The sequence below is a fragment of the Scylla paramamosain genome, chromosome 6, assembly GCF_035594125.1.
Source record: "Scylla paramamosain isolate STU-SP2022 chromosome 6, ASM3559412v1, whole genome shotgun sequence".
NCBI classification, from domain to species: domain Eukaryota; kingdom Metazoa; phylum Arthropoda; class Malacostraca; order Decapoda; family Portunidae; genus Scylla; species Scylla paramamosain.
Genome location: NC_087156.1, coordinates 33741997 through 33768812, shown reverse-complemented (window position 1 = coordinate 33768812; position 26816 = coordinate 33741997). Strand labels below are relative to the sequence as shown.

At 37.0% G+C, this 26816-nt stretch overlaps 2 protein-coding genes across 2 annotated transcripts in view; one reads left to right on the top strand and one right to left on the bottom strand.

The window, feature by feature from the left end:
- The window catches only part of LOC135101075 (vacuolar protein sorting-associated protein 51 homolog), a 31628-nt gene extending 4866 nt beyond the window's left edge, over nt 1-26762 (top strand). Inside the window, exons 2-17 of the mRNA XM_064004647.1 lie at nt 440-573; nt 4741-4875; nt 5085-5186; nt 5324-5443; nt 7060-7200; nt 8484-8753; nt 11064-11173; nt 11344-11529; nt 11860-12091; nt 16058-16273; nt 16640-16780; nt 17227-17337; nt 17858-17928; nt 18092-18272; nt 19494-19715; nt 22870-26762. Coding sequence (XP_063860717.1) covers nt 448-573; nt 4741-4875; nt 5085-5186; nt 5324-5443; nt 7060-7200; nt 8484-8753; nt 11064-11173; nt 11344-11529; nt 11860-12091; nt 16058-16273; nt 16640-16780; nt 17227-17337; nt 17858-17928; nt 18092-18272; nt 19494-19715 — 2364 coding nt within the window. The 5' untranslated portion in view covers nt 440-447 and the 3' untranslated portion in view covers nt 22870-26762. The remainder of the gene's footprint in view (nt 1-439; nt 574-4740; nt 4876-5084; nt 5187-5323; nt 5444-7059; nt 7201-8483; nt 8754-11063; nt 11174-11343; nt 11530-11859; nt 12092-16057; nt 16274-16639; nt 16781-17226; nt 17338-17857; nt 17929-18091; nt 18273-19493; nt 19716-22869) is intronic.
- LOC135101630 (innexin inx2-like) overlaps nt 19902-26816 on the bottom strand; it is a 42434-nt gene continuing 35519 nt past the window's right edge. The window contains exon 4 of the mRNA XM_064005886.1: nt 19902-23034. Coding sequence (XP_063861956.1) covers nt 22837-23034 — 198 coding nt within the window. The 3' untranslated portion in view covers nt 19902-22836. The remainder of the gene's footprint in view (nt 23035-26816) is intronic.

Genomic DNA, 26816 nt, shown 5'->3' with positions numbered 1-26816 from the left:
CCCTGTGTTCCAGTGGCCTGCTGTTTAGATTGTACCTAATATTTTATGATTAACAACATCGGAAGCCTTAGAAAATAAGAAAATACAATATTCACCAAAAGACCAACATTCAACTTGGTAGTTACTGAGTTATAAATGTGGGAAGTGCAACAACTTGTCTTTGATATGGCACAGGACTTGCTGCAGTGTGTTGATCCTGAAGATTGTGATCTCTGGTGATGAATCTAGGTTGGTGAGGGATCATAGATATATTAGTACAACTAAGAAATTCAGGCTTTTCACCACAGTGAAAATCTTCAGTGCCTGTAAGGCAAGAGAAAGGCAGGTGTAGATCAAAGTGCTTCTTGTGATGTAGATACTCACATATTTTTCTTTTTAATGTTTAGCTGTAGTCATCATGATATATTATTTACTTTGGTTCTCTTTTCCTTTGTGGCAGACTGAAAGATGCAGAAGCGACCAAGGAGAACAGAACTCTTCCATTTCTATAATGAAGGAATGAAAGAAGAAACTCCATATGACATAAATTCAAAGCATTTCAATTGTGACATGTATGTCCAGAAGACAATCAAGGTGAGACATGTATCATTTGTTTGTTTATACACACACACACACACACACACACACACACACACACACACACACACACACACACACAATGTAAAAAAGATATCCCGTGATATAATAGAGATGAAGAAGAGGGAGATGGAAAGAGAATGAGAAAACAAAGAACTGAGAGAAGAGGTGACAAAAATAATGGACTTAAACAAGAAGTACTGTGGAGAAATCAAGAAACTCAAAGAAAAGAATGAGGAGTTAAAGAAAGCTTTACAAGAGAGAGAGAGAGATTAAGGTTAGGAAAGTATAAAGGAGTTACTGACAGGAGTAGTCAAAAGCTGGGAAGAAGAGAGAGAGAACAGCAACAGAAGGTGGATCTGGAGGAGATAATAAGGTAACAGCATCAGAAACATAATAAGTATATGGAAAAGCAAGTGATTAAAATAATACAGGAAAAAAAGTAATCTTGTGAGAGAGACAGTACAGAGAAAGGTGTGTGGTGGTATTTGGGGGCAAGTTCAAACCTGCCCATGAAAATAGGTAGAGAGAAAGGAGAGGTGAAAAGGGCTAAGGAAATTATAACAGAAGTGGTGGAGGAAGGAGAGGAGAAGGTTAAACATTGAACAGGTTTACAGGATCGAAAAGTACAAAGAAAATGAAACAAGACCAATGAAAGTAAGGTTTATGTCACAAACAGCAGTGGAACATGTCTAACGGAGAACAAGAAAATTTGCAAAAGTAGAAGAAATGAAGGAAATATGGATAAAGAGAGACATGAACGAAGAAGAAAGAAGTAAGTTGAAAGAATTGAGAATAGAGGCTCAGTCAAAAAACAAGGAACAAATGAGAAGATTCACCTGGAAAGTTGTGGACATGAAAGTGAGGAAATGGTGGCACAAAGATGCCATGCAAGATCACCAAGCAGAAGTTTAAAGATTATGTATACTAACATAGATAGTTTAGTGTCGAGCCTATTAGAACTTAAAGATTACTTGAGGAACAATAACCCAGATATGGTATATCTAACAGAAACCAAACTAAAAGAAAGAGGAAATAAAGTTGGGATTTGCAAAGGAAGGATATAGCACATGGAGGAGAGACAGAAAAGGAAAGGGAGAAGGAGGAGGAGGAGTGATGATATTGGTAAAAGAGGATATTGTTGTTGAAGTGGAATATGGTGATGGAATGGTGGAAACATTGAGTGTTGTGATTAAGGTCAAAGGAAGTGAAAAAAGAAAAATCATTGTGACATACATACCACCAAAAACTAATGCGTGGGAGGCCAATAGATATAAAATTATGCAACTAGAAACAAAAAAAAATAGCATAGAGGAAATGATAAGGAAAAGTAATAAAGTGCTCTTAGTAGGCAACTTCATCACTAAAGGAATTAATTGGGAGGAGATGGAAGTGAAAGAAAATGTCAGGTTATGGAGCCAATAACTTGTGCAAACCATGATGGTGAATACAGTGAGACAGTGGGTGAATGAGTCTGCAAGATGCAGAGAAGAAGAACCATCACAGTTGGACTTAGTGTTTATGAAAACCCCAGAAAGTAGACCAAATATACATTGCCTGAGTCCACTGGGAAGAAGCAATCATGTGATAATAGAAATAGTACTACAGGAGGAAAAAGTGTTGCTCAGGAAAGAACAATACAGAAATAGGAGACAGAATTATGCTAAGGTAAACTTTGCAGAACCTAATGAATTTTATGGAAAAATTAAATGGAAAGAGCTATTTGAGGGTAAAGTAGTGCAAAAAAAAAATTAAATATTTTGAGCAAGTATAGAGAGGGTGCAACAGTTTGTGCCAAGTTATAAAGTGAAAATTGGGAAGCATGAATGGTATAATGCCAGGTGTGTAAAAGCAAAAAAAAAAAAAAAAAGAAAAAGGGCAGGGCATGAAAGAATATGATGAGACAACAGAACGGAAGTGCTGAACAAGAAAACAGAAAGGCAAGGAGTGAATATAGTAAAATAAGAAAAGAAGAAAGAAACTTTGAAAGTGACATAGTAAGAAAATGAAAGGAAGAACCCAAATTCTTTTACAAATACATAAATAGGAAATTGAAACATAAGGATGGCATAAACAAGTTAGAAAGACAAGGAAGAATTTATGAAACTATTGAGATGAGTGAACTAATGAATGAGAGTTTTCAGTCTGTGTTTACAAAGGAAACTGAATTTGTGGCACTGAAAGTGGAATCACAGAATGAGGGAATCCAGGAGATACAAGTAAAGAGACAAGAAATCAAGAAACTGTTGGAAGAGCTGGATGTTAGAAAAGCTATGGGACCAAATCAAGTAAATGGATGGACATTAAAGAATGCAGAGAACAAATGGAAGAACCCATATGGGATATAATTAACACCTCATTGAGAGAAGGAAAAGTACCAGGGGAATGGAAAAGAGCTAACATAGTGCCAATACACAAAGGGGAAAATAAAATGGAACCATTAAATTATAGACAGGTGTCACTAACAAGTATTGTAAGTAAGCTTTGTGAAATAGTAATGAAAGACAGATGGGTGGAATATCTAGAAGATGAAAAGATAACTACAGAAAAGCAATTTGGATTCAGAAAAGGAAGATCCTGTGTCACAAATCTACTGAGCTTCCATACAAGTTTAATAGATAGAGTGCAAGAGAGGGACAGATGGGCTGATGTGGTATACCTGGATCTCAAAAAAACATTCAATAAAGTTCCCCATAAAAGCCTTATGTGGAAGCCAGAGAATGGAGGACTAAAGGGAGCAACATTGAGATGAATGGAGGATTATTTACAAGGGAGGGAAATGAGAACAGTAATCAGACACTAAATCAAGTTGGCACAGAGTGACAAGTGGGGTACCATAAGGAACTGTGTTGGCACCCATTATGTTTCAAATATATGTGAATGATATGATAGAGGATCTAAATAGTTATATAAACCTGTTTGCTGTTGCAAAAATAATGAAAATAATAAAGGATGAAAATGAGTGCAAGAAGTTACAAAAAGATATTGACAAGATACATGCGTGGAGTCAAAGATGGAAACTAGAATTTAATGCCAGAAAATGCCTATGTGTTGGAAAAAGGAAAAAGTAAAAAAAACAAGCCTTCATGGTATTACAAAATGGGAGGAGAAACAGTAATGAAAAAGCAATGAAGAAAAGATTTGGGAGTAATGATTCAGGACACACTATCACCTGAAAGACACATAAATGGGATATTCGGCTCTACATACAGCTTCTTAACAAACATTAATGTAGCATTTAAGTATACACTACAAGAGATAAGAGGAAGAGGAGACCTGGTGACAATGTACAAATTAGTACATTGTCACCTCAGATGGAGGTGGGAGAAGGATGGATGAGCGGCCACGGGAAGAAAATAAAGAAGAGTGGGTGTTCAAGCAACATCAAGAAATGCAGCTTCCCATATAGAACAATTGAAATCTGGAGTGATTTGAAGGAAGAGGTGGTTGTGGCAAACAGTGTACACATGTTTAAAGAGAAACTGGATAAATATGATTATGAAGACAGGACAAAATGAACTTTGGCTTGTGCCCTGTACAAGTAAGTAAATACACACACACCACAGCTTATTAGAGTAGTATTAGTGTCTTTGTTATTTGGAAAGCTGTGGTCAATATGAGATTGCTAAGGTTTTTCATTTTAAGTCCAGCACATGATCTTCAAGTTTATACACTAATGCATGAATGCATTGGTGTATCTGTTTTTTCCAAGCATTTCCTAGTGAAGTTTTGAGAAGCTCAAATATTTAAAGACTACTAGGTATAATGAAGTGAACCTTTGTTGCCTGTGAAGGATTTGCATGGGACTATATTGGTGATTGGTAATAGTTATGTGAAACCTGTGATAAGGAGGAAATCCTTGATTTGAAAAGCATAAATACTATAAGCTGTGACATATGGAGATGAATATTTGTATGCTATTGCTAGAAAGAAGGGAATGTTTGAATAGGGTGAGGTGGAAGCTCTTTTGCCATGACCACCCTTTTGCAATACACTCCTGTAGGGTGCAAGGCATTAGAGAAAGACAGATTAGTAGATAATACTAGTTTTAAGAAATTATATATGTGTGCCATAAAATGACCATAGCAAGTGCATTTTATTTATACTTTTCTGAGTATGCATAGCAAGTGTCAAATAGGCTGATCTTTCTCCTCTACTTATCAGGAGAGCAGCCTCAAGCAGCTGCTTGAGCATGAATCTGAGCTGGTGTCTGAGATACAGAGCCTCGACTCAGATTGCCAGACCCTTGTCTATGATCACTATGACAAATTCATTGCAGCAGCTGACATTGTCCGCAAGGTAAGCAAAGGCTGTTGTATGGAGCTGGACACATTTTAACAACAAACTGTATTTCATCTGAATTTTTATGCATCTGAAGCAGTTTCTCCTGGGCCATTCTGTTAAGCTTAATTCTAGCTGTTATAAAGCTACTTGATTAATTATTGAAAAAAAAAAACAACAACTTTGTGATACTTTATGATGTACCCTCTCCCTTCATATACACTCAGATGAAGGAAGGCTCTGTAAGCATGGAGGCTCAGATTACTCGCCTGCAGGAGAACATGGGCAGGATCACAGCATCCTCCACTAGCATCACCTCAGCACTTCAGGTAAATATTCCTCCTTATGCCAGAATCTCTGCTGTTAACTATCTAATTGTATGGAAAAATCAAAGTATTTCTTTTATACACCCTTAACTGGCTTAACTTATGTTATCAAAGAATGTTAATGTTTTTGTTGCATGCAGGAGCGCCGTGGCCATCTGAGTCGACTGCTGGGGGTTCATGGGACTCTCAAGAAGCTGGAGTTCCTTTTCCATCTCCCACAAAAAATTGATGAGTGCATTGCTGACAGAAATTTTTCTGAGGTGTGAATTTGTCAAATGGGGTTATTAACTTTTTGATGTTAGGTTTAAACCTTAGGAGATTTTTCTCATTATCAGATACTCTCTTGCATCATCACTATCACTCATCCTCATCTTTATGGTTATCGTTATCATTGGCAAAAGTTAATAGCTTTCCAAAAGACAAAGATGTCTTCAACTTCTTTCTATTCATTTTGTTTATCTCCTAGATTTTTTTTTAACTCAACTCAATTTTATTAAGAATGCTATAAATCAGTTCACAATTATTTCTCTCTTTTTATTAATTTAGCTGTCTCCATATTGTCATTCCTGCATGCAGCATATCGTGCATGTATGAATTCACTTTAGTGATAGTAAAATATTTTTTATTTTAGCATGCCAGAATATTTTAAACTAAGTATTTTTATTTCTCTCTCTCTCTCTCTCTCTCTCTCTCTCTCTCTCTCTCTCTCTCTCTCTCTCTCTCTCTCTCTCTCTCTCTCTCTCTCTCTCTCTCTCTCTCCCTCTCCCTCTCCCTCTCCCTCTCTCTCTCTCTCTCTCTCTCTCTCTCTCGGTTTTTCTTGTTCACTCTTTTCTCTGTTTAATATCTTCCCTGCTGTTTGATCACCTGACTCTTGTCACACCTGTTATTATTTGCACTTTGTTTCTTACTTGATCCATACATGTTACTCCACTTAAGTATATATTGAGTCTTCTTCTCTCCTATTCCTGTATTGTATATTTTAGCCCCATACAACAGATTTGATATCAGTCTCCCTAGTACAATCTGTTCTTTGTACTAATTTTAAGATGTGTTTAAACACAATCAACTTCTCCCAATTACTTTCTCACTTTATTTTTTCAAAACCTTGCCTCTACATCTGTTATTTCATCTACAGCAACTTGTGATTGTAAATACTTAGAACATTTATAAGCAACTTGCCATTCAAAACTACTTTCATCCTTCTACTGTCTTTCATTCTTCTTCACTTTGTTGCTTCACTCTTATTCTTATTCACTTTAAAGTTGCTCCTTCCACACACCCTTTCAAATTCCTTTGCCAGCTGTCTTAGTTTCTCCTCTGAGTCAACCATCAATGCAGAAGAATATACAAACAGCAGATCATTGTGGTTCTACTTCCTACAATTTGAACACATCATATTCAAGCCTGTACCTTACATTTTAACACTCACTTCCCTTCTATCACTATCCATTTATACATTAAATAATGAATGGGACATCACATCTCCCTGCCAAAGCCCCTATTTGAACAGGAAATCACTCATTTATACTACAGTACTTCTCACTCATACTTATGGTTACTTATGGTTTTCTGTTCACATAAAAGCTTTGCATTTCTTTTAACAATTTAACAATCAAGCATCTAGGTCATATAATCTCTAAATCCATGAATGCTCAAAACATCTTTACATTCTCTTAGATACATTACACATGTCTCACAATAAACACCTTTCCACATACCACCACTAAAATCTCCGGTCACCAAACCATGTAGCAAGTAGAAGTACTGTTATACTCCAAGAAAATAAGTTGATGCCCGCCTTTTTTTTTTTGCTTGTATTATCATTTGGAGTAAATGTAGAAGTATGAAAATTATGATTGGCCTTGATTCCCTCCAGGGTGTACGCAGCTATGTGGAGACAGCAGAGGTGCTGCACCGGTACCGTCATATGCCTTCATTTGATGCCATCCATTGTGACTGTGAGGCTGCGGTGGGACGTCTCAATGCAGCACTCAAGGAACAGCTTGCCCTTAAGGAGGTGAGGAGTGGCTGGCTAACATGTCAGGACTTGATGCTGCTTTTTACACAGTTCCTGTGAAATTGCATGGCATGCATTTAGGATGAATTTGAGCAAAACCAAGGCAAGGACAGTGCTCTGATACTGATATTGGTATTTTCTATTAGGTAGGTGGTTGCACTAAAGGTGCATTGGAGTGATGAAAGTATGTTGCTGTGAGTTAGAAATAGGCAGTTGAACTTTGAAATGTTAATCTTTCATCTACCAGTGAAACAGCTTTTCCTACCCACAGAAGGCAGATTATTGTGTTACCAATTAATGAAATAGTGATGAGTTTTAATCTTTTAAAATCTATAATGGTAAAAGGTTAGATTGCTTAAGAAAACTAGATAAGCTAGATTGGCTACTGTGAGAGGTAGCTTAATAAGGCTTGAGCTGAGATATCATAAAATGTATCAGTAAAGTTATGTGAGCAGGTTGAGTGAGGTGGCTTTGCCAGTGTGAAGAACAAAGATGAATGCTGTAATTGCAATCATGAGGATAGAAGGTTGCATCATCAACAAAGTATGAAACTGTGCATGTAGTACATTTCTTTTAGGAATAATTATCACCATTGATATATGCAGGCAGCACTTGCAGGTATCACTAAAGTTAGTTTTGAATTTCAAATAATAAAATAGTAAATACTACTTATATATTATTTGTATAAGCATTCCTAAAGCATTCTGCATGCATAGTTTCAGACAGTGTTGATGGTTAGGTTACCAGGGTATGACTGTGACTGTAGTGGGTGAAAGGTACTGTACAGGATTTTGAAATGGGAGCTGAAGGGTCAAGAGTTAGATAAAAAAGGTGAAGGACTAGGTCCTTAGGAGGTGATTTGAAGTTAGGTACACGATTTAACAAATTGCTCATAAACAGTGGCATTAGGAAATTTTGTCAAGATATTTTGGGATCACTCATATTTGTATATTGTCTCATTCTCATTCCTTAAAAGGTGTCCTATAGACAGCTGCAAAATATATCTAGGGAAAGTGAGACATTTCAATCTTTTGTGTAGCTTTATGATTTCTTCCTGAAGACTCTTCATCTCTCCTAATATTAAAGATTTACCAGGTGCTTTTGAAAGATGTGTCCCTCCAAAGTCCACTTTTCCTGAATTATGTGGAACATTTCCAAGCAATTACAGTATATATATGCAAACTAAACTTTTACTGAGACTGAGTGCAGTAAGCATTTTCATTGTTTCAGTGTTGATTTCTGTTACATAAATGAAAATTAATGTTTAATGTGTTTGGCTTCAGGGAAGTGCTCGCCACCTTACTGAGTGTGTTGATCTCCTCCTCCAACTTGGGGAGCCGGCAGCAGGACTCTGTGATGACTTTTTGTCTCATGCCCGAACCAAACTGGAGGATGACCTTGCGACACTCACTCGCCTTGCAGAAGCTGCAGCTGAGGCAGAACAAGATGGAGGCACAAGCCATGAGGCTGAAGCAGGAGAAGGGGCTGAGGAAGCTAAGGAAATTTCACAGGATGAACTAAGTGTTAGTGTTCCAAGGAAGACTGTTCCAATGGTGAAGCACTCATTAAGCACTTCAAGCTTAGTTGCAAATAATTTCTCTCTCATCTCTCCTCTCTCTCTCGTCTCTCTCTCTCTCTCTCTCTACTCCTCTCTCTCTTCTCTCTCGTCTCTCTCTCTCATCTCTCTCTTCTCTCTCTCTCTCTCTCTCTCCTCTCTCTCTCTCTCTTTTTCTCGTCATTTTTCTCTCTCTCTCTCTCTCTCTCTCTCTCTCTCTCTCTCTCTCTCTCTCCTCTCTCTCTCTCTCTCTCTCTCCTCTCTCCTCTCTCTCTCTCTCTCTCTTAAAAAATTATTGTGAAAATGTTTACATATTTAGCAGTGGTGACATTATTCACAGAAACATTAATTAGCTGAGGAACTCTCGTCCTTTTGAAAATTGATTCCTTAAGTAATTCAATACATATAAATGGACCTATGGTCATACAGTTATACATACAGTATCTCTCTAGATATTGTTATGCCCCACCAGGAGTAAAGGGGGATCGGTGAATCCTTAGGGGTTGCCATCCCCCATAACTAACCTACATTCTATCTAGTTGGCCAATAGTATGGCATGCCTTTACTCCTGACACCTCTACCTCCGGGTGTCGGGTTGGGCACGTGTACACTTTACACTTCTAGGCCTGTAATTTCCCCAGCTCTGCCAGAGGGACACACTCCCTGTCCTCCCTGGGCACCCATGCAGCACAGCAGGGCTCCCAGGATTGTCTGTCAGCCCACCCAATCATGCCTTAATTTGAAGTACATCACCCTTGACGATATTGCTCCTGCAGTGGGTGGGATGTGAATGAGCCGTCCACCCACTGTCAACTGCACTGCATTCCCTTGACAGAGGTGCCAGCAGGGGTTTGCAGGAGGGGTGTTGTGGCTCTGGGTCACCAGCTAGGTTAGAGTACCTCCTCGATGATGTTGCTCCTGTGGTGGCTGGGATGTGAGCGATCTGTCTGCCACCATCAACTGCACTGCCTTTCCTGGATAGAGGTGCTGGCAAGGGTGTGCAGGAGGGGCTTTGTGGCTCAGGGTCACTGGCTAGACTGGTTGGGGTGATCACCACTGGTTGCCTGTTGAGGTTTGTTGGTGAAGGATGGCATTCAACATCTGTAGAGTTGTCCGGTGCCCCAGATGCCCCTTGGGCTGGTGCACTGCTGCACACACGGCCCACTGGTGCGGCACTTGGGATGCTTCCACTTGTGGATGTCAAACTAGCTCGCTGCACACTATCCAGTCCTGTAATTACACTATCCCCTAGGGTGCTGGAGGGGGTCAGTGATAGAGGCGCTGACCAGGGAACGTCCCCTGGTGCGCTTTGAGCACAAGCGTCTGCACTCCTTGAATCTGAAGACGGAGTGCTACACATTAGTCCCTAGTCAGTCACAGGGTGCGGAGTTGATCATCCATGAGACACTGATGAAGATGCTGATGGGAGGCTTCCTGAAGGCAGAGAGTCACTGAACACACAGCCTCTGCTCACCAGAGATACCTTGTTTCTGTCCTGGTTTGCCCTCACTTCCCTAGAGGGTTGTTGTTGTTATTTCCAATGCCAGGCCCACTGTGACCCTCATAAAAAGGCGTCACACAGATGGAGCTGGGTCAGCAGTAGCAGTTTTTCATATAAACACAGGTCTCGCCTGTGTCTACTACCCTCTCACAGCTCTTGTGCGTCCCCACGGGTTGTATGGGTACTTGTGTGTGAGTGTTTGGGGCATAACAATATTTATAGTGTTATAAAAGATAGAGAGGAAATTATTGTAAAAGTTGTTTATTTTATAATTAGCAATTGTGACTTACTACTCAAGGAAACATGAACTAGCTGAGAACCCTTGTCACTTCAAAATTGATTCTCTAAATAATTCAGTATAATGAAGTATGATCATACAGTGGATTACCAAAGCTAGTATTTGTGCATCAGTTCATGTATTGAGCCAGGCAGTTTTTTTTTTATCAGGCATATTTTATTTTATCTCAGCAGTTGTCTCACTCGAAATAAGAAAACTAATTGTTGTATCATGTAAAGTGTATATTATATGAATGAAACAAGAGATATCAATGAGAGAATGAGGCCTATTTTTTTTATCTGAAGGAGGTGGATGGAACACTGCATGTGAAAAAGAGTGGCCTCTCATTGTAGGGGGGGTGGAGTGGATGGATCACATCATATAGGAAGTTGTGGGTAATGGGAAGATTGATAAGAGATAAGAGTATCTATTTTGGAAATGGGGTAGCAATATGATGTGAAAGCAATCATATTTTTGTCACTGGGGCTTTGTACTTCACAGTGGTAATTGTTCATGGTATTTTTTTTCAGGATATTCTTGAGTTTGTGGATATCTGCCATGAGACCTTTGTGGGAAACTTGTGGCTCGTCATCTCGTCTTATAAAGAAATGTTCCTGAGGAGTCCAGATGAGGGAGGGAGGTTAGTCATTTTTTAAGTAAATTAAAGCAGAGGAAGGATTAAATGATTTAATGTCTATACATCTGTACTTTGACATATGTAGGATACATAATCTTAGGAATGTCGAATGGCATAAGATGTTCAGATTTCCTTTATTGTAGTAGGGTCTTTAGCTTTTTTGAATTTTTCAGATCTTCAACTTTGGCTCTAGAGAAGCTGAGGACGTTTGTAGCAGGGCTCGTGGATCAGTATGTGGCAGTGGTAGGGGTGCGGGTGGCTGCTGAGTCTGACACTGCCCACTATGCACCACTCACCACTGCCCTGGACAAATTTTCACCGTCGTCTTCATGCCATTACACAGCTTCTGCCAAATACTAGTTTTGGAGAGTAAGTTGATGAGAGATTAACTGAGCTGTTTATCTGTATATGTATGTCAATGAATCAAGGAAATACAAAATGTTGAATTTAATGTTTTATTGTCAAGCATCATTGTTTTTGTTGCTACACTTTTACTATTTATTATTGAAATGATGTCCTGTAATGAATGTCACTTTCCATGTTTTGGATGAAGTCTGTAGGCAAATATGAAAATATTCCATTAACATAAAGTGTGTTTAAGTTGAAATCTGTCGAGTTTCTTTAAATGCAGGAATGAAATTATGATAAGGGTGTATGGCATGCATTTAAGTATTTAAATCTACTTTCAGCACAGCTCTTGGTCTTGTCATAGAAGCAGGGCAGGCTCGTTGCAGCTCCTCCCTTGCAGCCCTGAAAGTTGGACTAGCTACAAACTTAGGTGATGTGAGACATGCCCTTGCTGCTCCTCGGCACCTCACACAAGATGGGACAGAATCTACTCACCGTCAGCTGAATGAACACCTCACACGACTAGTTGCTGCTACTGCTGCCTCCATCAAGGAGAGAGTGACAGCACTTCAGGTAATGTATTGGACACTAAAGAACACCCAGTTGGCGTTATTCTCATGCGTACTTTAGTTGCATTTCTTTACAATTAAAATTTCTTCAATGGAACACTACCTTGTGATGTAGATGCTTGTGTATTCCAGTGATAAGTGGAGCTAAACTATAGTACAACCATGCTTGGTGAATCTCCTGTGAGAATCATATGCTTAAATGCTTTGGAGCTATTCTTTAACCACTTCATTCTGGATGCTTAAAAAATGCGCATTGCTCATATATGGCATAGGCTTGCGAGCAGTAACTTATCTAATTTCTAATACTATAATTTCTCTCTCTCTCTCTCTCTCTCTCTCTCTCTCTCTCTCTCTCTCTCTCTCTCTCTCTCTCTCTCTCTCTCTCTCTCTCTCTCTCTCTCTCTCTCTCTCTCTCTCTCTCTCTCTCTCTCTCTCTCTCTCTCTCTCTCTCTCTCTCTCTCTCTCTCTCTCTCTCTCTCTCTCTCTCTCTCTCTCTCTCTCGAGTCAACCCTTCAGGTGTCACAGAAATATGAGGCATGATTTGTTTTTCTGGGTGTAAGTATGACACACACACACACACACACATTTATGATTTGAGGTGGAGGGTAGTAAATTACAGAAGAGGTGGTGATAGGTGAAGGAGGAATAAATAGGTAACTTTTTCCCATGGGGCACAAGTATCTTAATTCTTTAGTTACGTCCATTCCCTTTGTTAGTATCAGGTCAAGTCTTGCTGGTTCATTATCTCCTCTGTATCTTGTATTTTCAGTCACCCATTGCATCATTGTGTTTTCCATAGTCAGCTTCAGAAATCTTTCTCCCCATACTGTCTTGTTTCCTCCTACTTCAAACGTTTCCCAATTTACTTATTTGCAATTGAAGTAACCAACTAATAATACTCTTTTATTACTTCTGATTAATTTACTCAAACATTGAATGGTATCTTCTATTATTTTCTCATTCTTTCATGCTCCAAGAATTTGTTTTGAGTGGTACATACGTTATTATTAGTAGTATTTCTTCATTATTATCTTCCAAGTTAACACTTACCATTTCTGCTTTTCCTTCTCCATATTTCTTTATTTATGTCTTTGCCTCTTTTCTTGTCATTATCATTACACCTCCCCCTCTTTTACCAATCCTGTCTTTTCTCCATATATTGTACTTATTATTAATGACTGTCTGGTTTTTGTCTGGTTTTCTTCTTTTAGCTTTGTTTCCATTAAACACACCACCTCTGGATTTTCTCTTTTAAATGGTCTTGTAATTCCAGTTTTCTGTGTATCAATCTGTCTATGTTGGTATACATCACAATTTGCCATCCATTTTATTTTAATTTATTTCTTTACCTTTAAGTACCATTTCTTCACTCTGTTTTCCAAAAGTCTCCAAAAAGATGCAGTTTTTTCTTCTATTCTTGATTAATTTATCTCTCTAGCCTTTTCATACATTTCTTTCAATTTTTTTCCTTTCTTCATTTCTGTTCTTCCTTATATATATATATATATATATATATATATATATATATATATATATATATATATATATATATATATATATATATATATATATAATTAGACTGGGATGTTATCTGGAAGGCAAAACAAGACCTAAGAAAATAAGACTAAAATCACAACAAGCAGCAGAAGAGATACTAGAAAGAACATCCAAACTAAGAGAGGTAGAAAATTGCAAGGATGGATATAATATATATATATATATATATATATATATATATATATATATATATATATATATATATATATATATATATATATATATATATATATATATATATTATATCCATCCTTGCAATTTTCTACTTCTCTTAGTTTGGATATATATATATATATATATATATATATATATATATATATATATATATATATATATATATATATATATATATATATATATATATATATATATATATATATATATATATATTGCAATCTTCTACTTCTCTTAGTTTGGATGTTCTTTCTAGTATCTCTTCTTCTGCTTGTTGTGATTTTAGTCTTACTTTCTTAGGTCTTGTTTTGCCTTCCAGATAACATCCCAGTCTAATTACTTCTTCCACTTCTTCCTCAAATTTAGTGTCATTTTCATAATTTAGTTTCTTCAGCAAGTCCACTTTTTTTTTTTTTTATCTTTTCAATTTGTATGTTATATTTTTCTCCTTAATTTCATTAACTACAACACTTTTCTTATTTGCTGCATCTCTTACTAGATCTTCATTGTTTTTCAATGCCTTTACCACTTCCTTTTCTACATTTTCCCTCATTCTGTGATACCAGTTTCAGTGCCACAAAATCGGTTTCCTATGTAAACACAGATTGAAAACTCTCATTCATTAGTTCACTCATCTCAGCAGTTTCATAAATTCTTCCTTCTCTTCTTAACTTGGGCATGGAAAACATCACTGCAAAGGATTTTAATGGGTAGCATGAAGTAGTCAAAAGATGGAGGAGAGGGAGGAACAAGGCTTGAATCATTCAAGGTAGAGTTTTTACTAAAGGTTTGAGCGAAGAGTTTAGAAATGGATGAGATGGCAGTGGTACCATCAGATTGAAATAAAGGAGGAAAAGATATGAAGCAAAGTTATTGAAGATATTTTTGGCTAGGTGCCAGAAATTGTGAGGGGAGTTAGATCTTCAAAGATTTTGACACTTTTTCAATGAAGGAGTTTCTGGTTAGCTGGAGGACAGAATTTGCATGATTCTGGGAAGAATTATAAAGTGCGTGAGATTCAGGTGATGGAAGGCTTAAGTACCTTTCGTGGGCCACCTCTCTATCATATATAACACAAGAACAGGCTGTGTTAAACCTAAGTCTGGAAGGTTTAGGTTGAGAGAAAGAGTAAGGAATGTTCACCTCAATGCCAGACACTATCACCTCTGTTATGTGCTCAGATGGTGCTAAGATGGGTTTCTGACATGGAAGCAGTAGTCACTCCAAGAAAATCAGCAAAATACCTCCCAGTTAGCAGAGGCAAAATGTAAGAGGCACCTCCACTTTGGGGGATTCTGAGGAGGGTTTGGAGTGATAGGACAAGATACAGATATGAGGTTGTGATTGGAAGAGCCCAATGGAGAAGATATGGTGACAGCATAAGCAGAAGGATTAGAGGTCAGGAAAAGATCAAGAATGTTGGGCATATCTCCAAGACAGTCAGAAATATGAGTAGGGTGTTGCACCAGTTGCTCTAAGTCGTGGAGGATAGCAAAGTTAAAGGCTTGTTCACCAGGATGGTCAGTGAAGGGAGAGGAAAGCCAAAGCTAGTGGTGAACATTGAAGTCCCCAAGAATGGAGATCTCTGCAAAAAGGGAAGAGAGTCAGAATGTGCTCCACTTTGGGAGTTAAGTAGTCAAAGAATTTCTCATAATAAGAGGAGTTATGTTAGAGGTATACAGCACAGATAAATCTAATTTAAAGTGACTTTGTAGTTGTAGCCAGATGGTGGAAAATTCAGAAGATTCAAGAGCATCAGCATCAGCATACAAGATGCACCTTTTTTTTTTTTTGTAAAAATGGCTTGTGAGGCCTCCTGTAGATGTAATTTTGAAATTTCCTTCATCCGTACTTCCAAAGATTTACACTGCCGTATTATAGGCAAAGGTGCTATATCATATTTTCCAATCATAATATGATGTAAGGAAATGATGAAAATGAAAATGTGGCCCTGGCACCAAGTGTGTTGTTGACACCTTGGCAGCTGGGCTGTGCTTTTTGCCTCGCCATTGTGACAAAGCCACTACCTCTGTTCTATTACTGCAATCATGTAAGATATTTTTACTATTTTGATTGCTTGCTTTTTTTTTTGGATTGTACTCATCTTTATTGATGAAGATAGACATGTCATTTGAATTTGTTCATAGTGAAATGAAGAACTAAAATTAATGTTCTGTGTATGTTAAAAAATCATGAGATGATAGATGTAACTATTATTATCTTTATCTTTATGTTACAGGCTTTCACTCAACCCAAGCACACCTTTGCTGTGAAGGCAGAGTTTCGACATCGCTTTTGCCGTGAGCTGGTGAGGGAGGGAGTGGTGGTGGCCTTCTTCCTGCACCTCACAGACATGATGATGGAGTTTTGCTACAAGAAAGACAAAGATCCAGTGTTGCTACTGTTACTCTCCCGCATGTGTCTTGACTTGCATACATCCACAGTCCATTATCTGGTAATTTTATTGAAAAATGCACCATTAAAGGAAATTGATGGAAGCATCTGTTGCAGACATTGCCTTTGGAAAATTTTTAGGAAGAGCTGTCACCTATAGATGGATAGATAAATAGATATGGTTTATGGCTGCAATTATCAAGGATTTTAAAGTTCACTAGCTGAATATCAGAGTGCCTGAATATGATACTCATTAGGAAGATGAAAGACATACAGATAAAGAAACTGAACTGAATGATGTAGCTATTGAATGTGTAGAGGAATTTTCTTATTTGCAGACTAATTTGTTCTGGCTGGATACATATTGTAGTTGGATAGGCAATTAAATGCAATCCATATATCACTAACATTATATGTTTACCTTCAGCTCAGCCACTGTGATGAACAGCTGCAGCTGGAGGACAAGAGTGGACTTACCCAACTGCACACCATTACTGATGGCATGAAGGAAGCTGGTCAGCGTCTCCTCAATCATTACGTCCACACACAGGGGGCTGCCATCAGCCAGGTGAGACAGGATGTAGAGTGAGACAGTTTTCATTGTGTTGTTAAATATAACTTAAACAAGTAATACTCTATCCTTTGTAAAGTACACTTGATTGTCATGCATCGCATCATCAAACAGCTTAAATGAATGTCACGTTGAGACAGAAATCTTGTGATTTATGATATATATATATATATATATATATATATATATATATATATATATATATATATATATATATATATATATATATATATATATATATATATATATATAATGAATTTTCACATCTTGTGGTTATTGTTTTGAATTCTTACCTTAGATGATAAGTAGAGCTCTAGGTTCACTTCTTTAGGGAAATGAGGTTAACATGCAGCATTATTGTATTCAGTTGTAAATGCTAACACTGTGACTAGTACTGTAGCCTGTGGTATTGTGGCTTTATTCTGACTTGTGGTATGTTGCAGATGCTGAGGCGAAGTGTTGAATTAAAGGACTGGCTAGGGTGTGGAGAGCCTCGTAGTGTTCGCAGAGTCATGAGGACAGTCCTTGAGGAAATTTCCACAATTGATACACAAGTAAGTTGCCACTTTGTGATTATCATTATCATCGTCATCAATTTTCACGAATCCAATGCAAAACAAAGGCCTCCCCGAACTTTCTCACATCTATCTGCTGTGTTTTTACCCAGACTACCTCAGCAGAACTTCCAATATGATCAAATTCTCTGCTCCATACTCTTTTACCATCACTCTTTTGTCTGTTATCTGACACACAGTGTGTCCTACTTATGCCCATTTTTCCTTTTAATTAGTCATAATACTTTTTGATGTTTAACTTCATCAGTATCAGACCATTCCAATTTTGTTGGTATACAGAAGAATTATTATTAAAGCTAAATTTATTTTTGCTCCTTCAGCCTGGGATCATCATCATTCACCTTGTTTCTTGTACTTTTAAGAATTATTATATTGAACATTAGATTTTTTCTTATTAATCATATGATTTATTTGCCATACTAGGCTTATGTGCATTTTATTTTTTGCCATTCAGTGGGATACTATTGGTGCTATAATCAGCATTATTTTATCTTGCCAGGTTGGAGCTCTGTATGAGGAAGGAAGCCATCGAGACCGCTCCTCAGACTCTTCCCGTCGAACTTACCACAGGTCAGCATCTCAGCCCAAGCTGTATTCTCTTGATGTCTTTGGCTCATTGCAAATCAGTGCTAGATTTTGTTTGTGCTTTTATTAATATTAGATATAAAGAGGTTAATATGATCAAGATTGAAAATATTTGTAGGAAATTAATTACTCTTAATGTCTTTCACAGTGTGAGTGCCTCTCGAGGTGCAGGTGGTCGCTCTGCATGGTCTTCTTATACTCCAAGCCAATTAGATAACAGCCTTGTTGCTAACCTCAACAAACTGTGGTCTGAACGCATTGAAATATTTGCTCCTGTTGAATTTACCAGGTTATCGATATTAACTGGGATTGTTAAGATTAGCTTAAAGGTATGGTTTTGCATTTCTTTTACATTTGGTAACTTTTTGATATTTTTTGTCATATATCTTAGTCATTATATTAATTTTTCAGTTTATTTTTATAATCTTGCTTCTCATTTTTTTTTTATTAGAACTTTCAGGAGACCTCTGGTATGCTGATCCTCCAGACTAATTGCCAAATTTCTTAATTTGTCCTTTCTTTCAATCTGACTGTTATCTGCTGGTCTTTTGGCACATTCTGCTTTCCCTTATGGAAAGATCTCATAGTGACTGATGCATGGGTAGGATTGAGACCACTCACATACTTCACATGAGGGCTTCGACTTGCATCTCATACAGGGACTACACAATTAAGAGGCCTGATGCTCCCAGGACCTGAATCCAGGCCTCCTCAGTTGTGAACAAGCATGCTAAACACACACACACACACACGTACTGTCTGACAAATCTAAACTGGCTTGTGGGACATAAAATCTTCCAGGTGTGCCATAGCCACCTCTGCCGAACCACCACCACCTGTAAATTATGTCAAAATACTCTGTATTCTTATATTTGAACATAAAGCTATCCATTTTTTATGAATAATTTGTTGTTGTTGGTGAATATAAAGAACTTGGTATGACATGTGACAGCCCTCTTGTGCAGTGTTTTCAGGGATAGCCAGGTCAGTTGAGGTGGCACTATCACCACAGTGCACCATCCACACCCAAAGTAAACATAAGGTCATTGTGTTTGCAGCACTCAGATCTACCATAAATCTTCCACAATGGAAGGCTATCAAAACCATCCCACACATCTACACAGTCAAACAGAGGATATTATATGAAAATTATTTTCAAAGAGAAGAAGAATGAAGTTCTTACTGGTATTTCAGAGGTCAGACCTCAGACAACAGCAGCAGCAACAAATGAGTGAATGAACTGTAGAAAGAATATGTGAACAAGCATAATGAAAATTATGAATTCACCAGATTTTCATCTCCCAAGAAAAAGCCTGGGTGGGTTTGACAGATTGAGAGGTGGCTACAGCACACCAGGAGGATCATACATTATATGCACCAGTTTAGATTTGCCAGACCCTAGTTTATCTATTTACCTTAATTCTTCATTAGTATCTAGTTTCATACATTTACTCTTTACTTGTCTCTGTTACATACTGTTGTAACTGCATTTCTACCTTCATGGTACAGTACACTTTGCCACTGAAAATCACTTTAACCTCTCTCCCCAGACACTACTGGAGAGTGTACGACTGCGAACCTTCAGTAGATTTGGGCTACAGCAGGTGCAAGTAGATGCTCACTACTTAAGGACTTACCTGTGGTCTTATGTGGCTGATGAACATGTACTTAATGTTCTCTTGGATGAAGTTGTGACATCAGCAAGTGTGCGATGCTGTGAGCCTGAGTTAATGGAACAGAGAGTTGTGGAGTTTATCTGTGATCAAAGTTAGGTATGTCTTCTTTATACTGTTTTATGCTGTTATTCTTTTTACCAGTCTTGATATATTATTGCCTTTGGATTTCTATCCTGTGCCTGTCCTTTGAAAAAGGACTCTCACTTTGCAGAACCATGCTAGCCACTATAACTGGTTGCAGCACAACCACCAGGACTTCCCTTTAATTTAGGTGTAGATTACTTTCTTTTCAAATTTCATTTATTTCACAAAATACAGATTCTTCATTCATTTCACAAAATACAGATTCTTACAGTATACACACAATACCATTTGGGCTAGTATGTATAAATATAAATCCATCATGGCATTCAGATGTTCACTACTTGGACATTGTCAACCAAGGCCACAATAAGGCACTTCCAATATGGCAGTGTCAACACTCAGAAACATATATAGAGACAGACAATAATGACACGGACCAACTTTCATACAATATTCTATTTTGAAATAGCATGAAGATAACATTCAACTTCATTGAGGATAGAAAGCTTGCAATGTATGATAAATTATAGCAACTAGGCACTAGTTGTGAACAAAATCTTACCTTTTCCATGAATCTGTTCCATGAATCTGAGAAGCTTCCTCAAGAATGGCTATTTCCACAAACTTCGTAACTTTGGGTTCATGGAAAGGGGAGGATTTTAGCTCATATAGCAGCTACTCTACCCTTGGAAATAGTGTCAAGAGTGACAGACTGAGTTTACATTCATTATTGCCCACTACATACAGTCTTAAAAGTATAATGGCTAAATACTGCAAATGTATAAAGGACAGTATGCAAACAACTGTAATTTAACTTAACATTACTTCTCAAGAGAAAAACCAAAAAATATATGAATAATGATTGGATACTAAGGCCTTTTTACATGAAATGATCACAGGCAAACTAGTAGTGTATTATTATAGTTGAAGATAACTAGTCACCATGGCTAGTTCTAATATAGCACAGTTGTATGACTATGCTGTGATTTATTATGCTTTAATCTCTGAAAAAATATCAGTTAATTCATATGAATTAAGTGGAGATGGATCATGGGGTGTAAAACATGGATGGCCATTGCCACAATCAAGATTTGTGAATAGGGTACAGCAAATGGAGTCTTTAATTTTATTTTGCAGGATCATTTATAGAATGTCAAGACTTATCCTACAACCATTAGGTTCCAAAGGCATCTTTTGAGCAATTAACCTTGTTGGTGGTGTTTAATATATGGAAGACAAAGGATTATGAGCTACAATTCATCATTACAAGTTATATTTGCATGGCAGAAGGTTTGAAATTAGAGATCTTGAATCATGGCCTCTTGGTGGTACAACAGTTGAAACATCAACATTACCAAAAATTACCTTGTCAAAAATAATATATTATTTGAGCTATTTTTACCAGGGGCAACAGGTGTATAACTGGATAAAAAACTTCACCTAAAAACTACTACTAGATTGGTCCCCAACAATGTGGAAAACTTCTTTCTGATACAGTACTGTAGATTAGTAATTCACAACTGCTTGTCAGACAGTAAAGTTAATTATGCATGTCATAATCTCATGAATGTTTTGTTGATTGATTTAAATCAAAAGATTGAATGATCACTCAAAGTAAAAAAAGACTGACAGACTGACTCATTTGCTGCATATTATGCAACAATACTTTACAAAAATGAGCAATTTTTAAACACCATCACTCACTTTGAAATACAACTTGTATCAAATCAGACTTCAGTGTACGAAGGTGACATTGATATTAATACAGGCACAGTCCAGCTCCCTCAAAGCAATTAACTTTTTTTTCCACCATGGCACAGTTCTGCTGGTCATTTCATTGAAGGAATATGACCATATAGAGAGCTTAAAACTCCTTATTAATAATTATCCTCATCTACAAAACTGCTAAACACTACTTGACAGTTCATTCATCCTGTCTCTTTTGTTATTCATGTTATGAATGAAGTATAGTTTCATAACAAATTATATTAAATGCATATTTTAGAAAACATTAGCACTTTTGAGTATCTAGCAACATCTAAAGCATGTGCTGAAATTTGAAACAGGAAATTAACTGTTTATATTCACTAATAATTTTGAAATTGTGAACATAGTAAATATTTTTCAAGGAGTTATCTTGAAAATCTAATTTGAGATGACTGATGGGATTTGTGGTTAGTTAGTTTTATTGATTATAATAATGCATTGCATTGATGATAAATTGAACTATACTGAACTCAGTAAAATCCATTTAATCTCCCTCATTAAGGGTGCATTAAGGGTGGCACACTCTTTCCTATCAGGAGATTCACACAAGCAAAAGAGTACTTTTCCAGGCCAATGCAATGTTTCATTCATATTGGGTACATGGTAACAAATTTCTTACAACTCCATTGGAAAGCTCAAAAGTCAATACAATAAAATTCAGCCTAAAACTTCTTTGCTGTTTTAATTTTTTTTCTACCAGCTGTCTTGCCTTAAGGAGACACAATTATATCTATCCAGAGTGTTTGGCATGTTCAAAAGTTGATTTTGAATTGGTAAATAAGAATATAACAATATATAAGAATTTTACTGTTAAAATATGAAAGTTTGCTTTTGTGGCCACTATATTTGTGGTGTGATTTTGACAGCTTTAAATACAAGACAGTGTCAGGAAAAGATATAGATTAAATGAAAAAATGATCAAAATATCTGCAATATTACAACATGAAACAATCCTGCACCATAATTGTTTTAGAAGAATAATGTATAACCAAATGGCCCAAGCATGAAGTGCTGTTTTCATGGATTTTGATCCAGGATCAGAATAAGATCAGACAGAATTTCCTGTACACTGTTGACTTGCACCCAATACTATATAAACAAATCTGATCATGCACACATACTGAGTTGTTAAAAATACTTTGTTACATAAAGTAAACAACTTACTTTAATCTTTAAGGATTAAAATAAATTATCCCCCTAATGAAAAATAAATGCTTAAGTCATGACATACAGATAAGAACAAACTAAACAATTTTGCTGGTATCTTAAGTGATATAAGTAACTTATAACTTAAGAATCCCTTTTGCTTGCAACTCACAATCATATCTATTCTAAACAAATCCTTCATCTCAAACCTCTTCTTTGATTAACTTCCTACCAACATTGGTTTACGTTCCAGGGTTGAAACTGAATTCTCCAGCTCCTTGGCAAACTCCTTGAGGAACTCCCCATAAACCATTGGCTCCATGTTGCGGCCAAGGTGGTAGATCAGGAACCAGTCTCCAAGGTTGCACTTCTTGGCAATGAGATCTAGGTTCGTTCGGCCACCCCACCGTCCACGAGCCTGTAATAATATAATTTTAGATGCATACTTGAGTATATTTTATCTGTCTGTAGTGAGTCTCAGAGCCCTATTATTTTTACTACATATTTTCATACCAATCCTAAAGTCTTCCTCCTTGTACACACCTTTCATATGTAAGATCCAAGACAAAGATGATCATGAATAAGATGGATGGACAGTGTTAAGAGCATTAGTTACAAGGAGGATGTCTGGAGCAAGGAAGAGTGGTTACACATGATAGAACTGAATGAAAAGCAATTGAGTGCAGAAATAGGAAGCTGCTTTGATAAGAGGATTGTCTGCTTCTATTCTGACCAGCTGAGTGGATCAGATGTAGGACATGCATATATTATGAATATATTGTTAGTTGTGATGCTATATCATAATAGTTATGCTATCACTTCCTGATATACAACTAAACCTTATGCAAGTGTCATCTGTGAGAATCTGTCTTAGCCATCCCTTTGTAGAGAATCTCAACTTGATATACAGACAGACTAATTGATAACCGTTTCTATATGCCAAGACAGATCTACTTTTATGCTATCTACCTACATTTCTTCATACCTTTGTCACTTTTTTTTTTTTTTATGTAGGAAGGACACTGGCCAAGGGCAACAAAAATCCAATAAAAAAAATGCCCACTGAAATGCCAGTCCCACTTAGTCTCTATGGGAAGGGGACTGATGCTTAGTTTACAAAGTCAACTGCACAGCTATTTATATATCACACAGCTATTTATCTCTACACCATAAAGACAAACAAAAAATCATGAGTCACGTCTGCGTGCATATTCATGACTTGCTTGATTATGACTGACATCACAAATGGCTTATTCCTGTTACACTGTAATAGACCCCATCCCCTTTTCTGCACCTGATAAGACCAGTTAAACAGACCAGATGCAGGTGAATCTTATTTTTATTGATCTATCTTGTGCAACCATTCTTCCTTGCTCCTGTCATCACACTTGCACCAAATATTCTGCACACCATCCATCTATCCCCATTTAGGAATCCCTTAGCCTTACACTCTAATGTTAGAGTGTAAGTCCAGTTGTTTTCACAAATTTCTGTTGCATTGTATCCATATGCCCAAATCAATACAACCCTCACTGCTCTTCTTTCATCTCCTTCCTTTGCACTTCCTGTTATTCAGAAGCATTAATCTCTATGTACTCTTGAGACATTAAATAATCTGTGCTGCTCTCATGTTCCAATACAGTTAGTTCTCCATCTACAACTTCCTTGCATTCATTTCTAGTGGTCAGACATATCCTTAAACTCTTGAAACTTACGCATCCAGTAATCTTTCATCATCTTTCTTAATTACCTATTTTCCATCAGGTCTTACCCACATATATACTTATGACATCCTGTTGAAAGAATTATATTTCTAAATATAATTTATTATTTCTTCCTGATGCACTACATTCACCTACACTTTACATATTAAACTCTACCATTCACATCCCTTAAGTGTAATACCATATCATTTTCAATTCAGAGCAGGTTGCATGAGCCCTACACTATGCTAGTTTGTAAGCCACAATCACTTTTTTTTTTTTCCACTTTTAAACTTATTCTAAATGAGTGTGCATTTTTCCAGTGTTTCATAAATAGCAAAAATAATAATAATTTTTAATATTCAAGCCTATTAAAAGAAATAAAATTATCAACCAAGGAGATATATCAGTGAAAGCATGGCTTGTGATGCTGTCACAGGAGTTATGCAGTAATAGCATAACCTCATCATCATGTCAGTACACATTAGCTGCTTGGAGTCCACTTCTGGTTAAAGTGTTAGATAATATCTGTAAATTCTGAGGACATGGTGTACACTGACATGGTAGGTGTGTGAGGGTAGTGCAGCGTGCCTCTCATGTCCTTGACAGCAATTTTCTTTCTTAACCCTTTATTTTCCTAAGATAGGCTATTCAAGCCTATGATTATCATCTGATATTTATGAGCCACTGCAAAATGCATTAATTATGAAATCAGTTAAAACTGCTGGGAAAAATAAATATCTTGTTGCTGTTGCTGTGGCCAATCGGTGCTCAGTTTGCAAACTTAAGTCAGTTCATGCAACTTGCCTGATTCAGCTTTCAGTGAACAGACTAAAGTATTGTTGGACATAAATGCTAGAGTAAAAAAAAAAAAATGAGGATTTAGCTATTATGCATAGTGTGTTGGGAAGAAGTAAAAATGTAAAAGAGGTGATCATTAGAAATATAATGTTTAAGAAGGTCATGAGTATACATAGTGAGACAAAAAAGGTGGAAGAGTAGTTGATGTGGGTTATGTCATTGTGTGCAAATGTACTATACTCTTTTTTATCTCAGAAGAACGTTTAGGTGTTGACCGAGATCCATTAGCTAATCTGCCACATTACACAATTTCTCTTAAATATATCAGTTCTTTTTACTTCTTATTGAAATTCAAGTATTAAGTATGGATAACTCATCAAACCATTCAGTGCTACAAATGGTTCGGGTTTTAAGATAATAAATAGTCTGGGTTTTGCACAAATATCACATTTGACAACATAGCTTTGCGGCATTATCATTTTAGGTTGAGCACTTGGCATGCTTATATCGGCAAAGTCAGGTCACTCAGGTCAGAGAGAGGGTTGGCTCAGCCTCTTGAGGGACACTCCCCTGATGGACACTCCCCTGATGGAAGCAACTTCCAAGTGCTTGCATGTTCTTCACAGCTGGGAGAAAGAACTTATTTACAATAAGAATAAATATATTTAGAAGAGAAGGGCCAAGAGGTCCTATCATTGCATCTTCCAGAACAATAGCTTGAACAGCTAAAGCCAATCATGTGAGTGAGTTGACGGTGCGACAGATCTGCTTTGCCCCAAATCGAGATTACATAAAACAGTTACTATGAACAGATAAATTATAGAAAAATTATTCACATAGTATCATACGAGAGAGAGAGAGAGAGAGAGAGAGAGAGAGAGAGAGAGAGAGAGAGAGAGAGAGAGAGAGAGAGGGGGGGGGGGGGTAGGATGGTTGCCTGTCCTTTCCACCAAGGTGTTAAGGTGTTAAATCGATAATTGATCCTGTAGAAATGTGGCAACACAGCTTATGGGGAATTCTCATATTCGGCCAATGCCCAAATATTCTTCCAGGAATAAAAATACTATAGGTAAAATATTGCATGTAAGTTTTAAGAGAAAAAATGGACTACTTAGAGTGAGTGCAAAAAACAGGATGTAGAGGGAGTAGTGGTACATTCATTCCAAAACTCATGATCATTCCAGAAATCTCTTTACCCCTCTCACTGAGTTCTAACACCTTACAGAACATCCATATTTCACTTTCACTCACATCAGCCTCAATGAAACCTGTTCTGCCTCATCCTCCAGCTATACTTTTAGGCAACCTTTCACAGCACTGCCTGAACTTCTTTGTCACAGTGTCAAATTCAGATACATCCTTATATTTTTCTTTATTTGACCTAACAAATCAAACTTCTCAAACAATCCCAATCTATTTCTGGTCGTATCATTCACCTGTATTCAGCTACCATATGTTTGAGTAGTCGGAGAATGCTGGAGAAATGAATCTAGTTATATGGTGGTATGGGTTCTACGCCTATAGACCATCCAAAATAGTTATATTGATTGGAGTGAGTATTCTCACTCCAACTTTTCTATCTCATAGAATATGTAAATAGTGCTATTTAAAAATGCTGGTATATAAAGAAATTATTATTGTGCTTTCAATATGCTTAACCTACACCAAATTTTATGAAAATTTACATTTGACATGA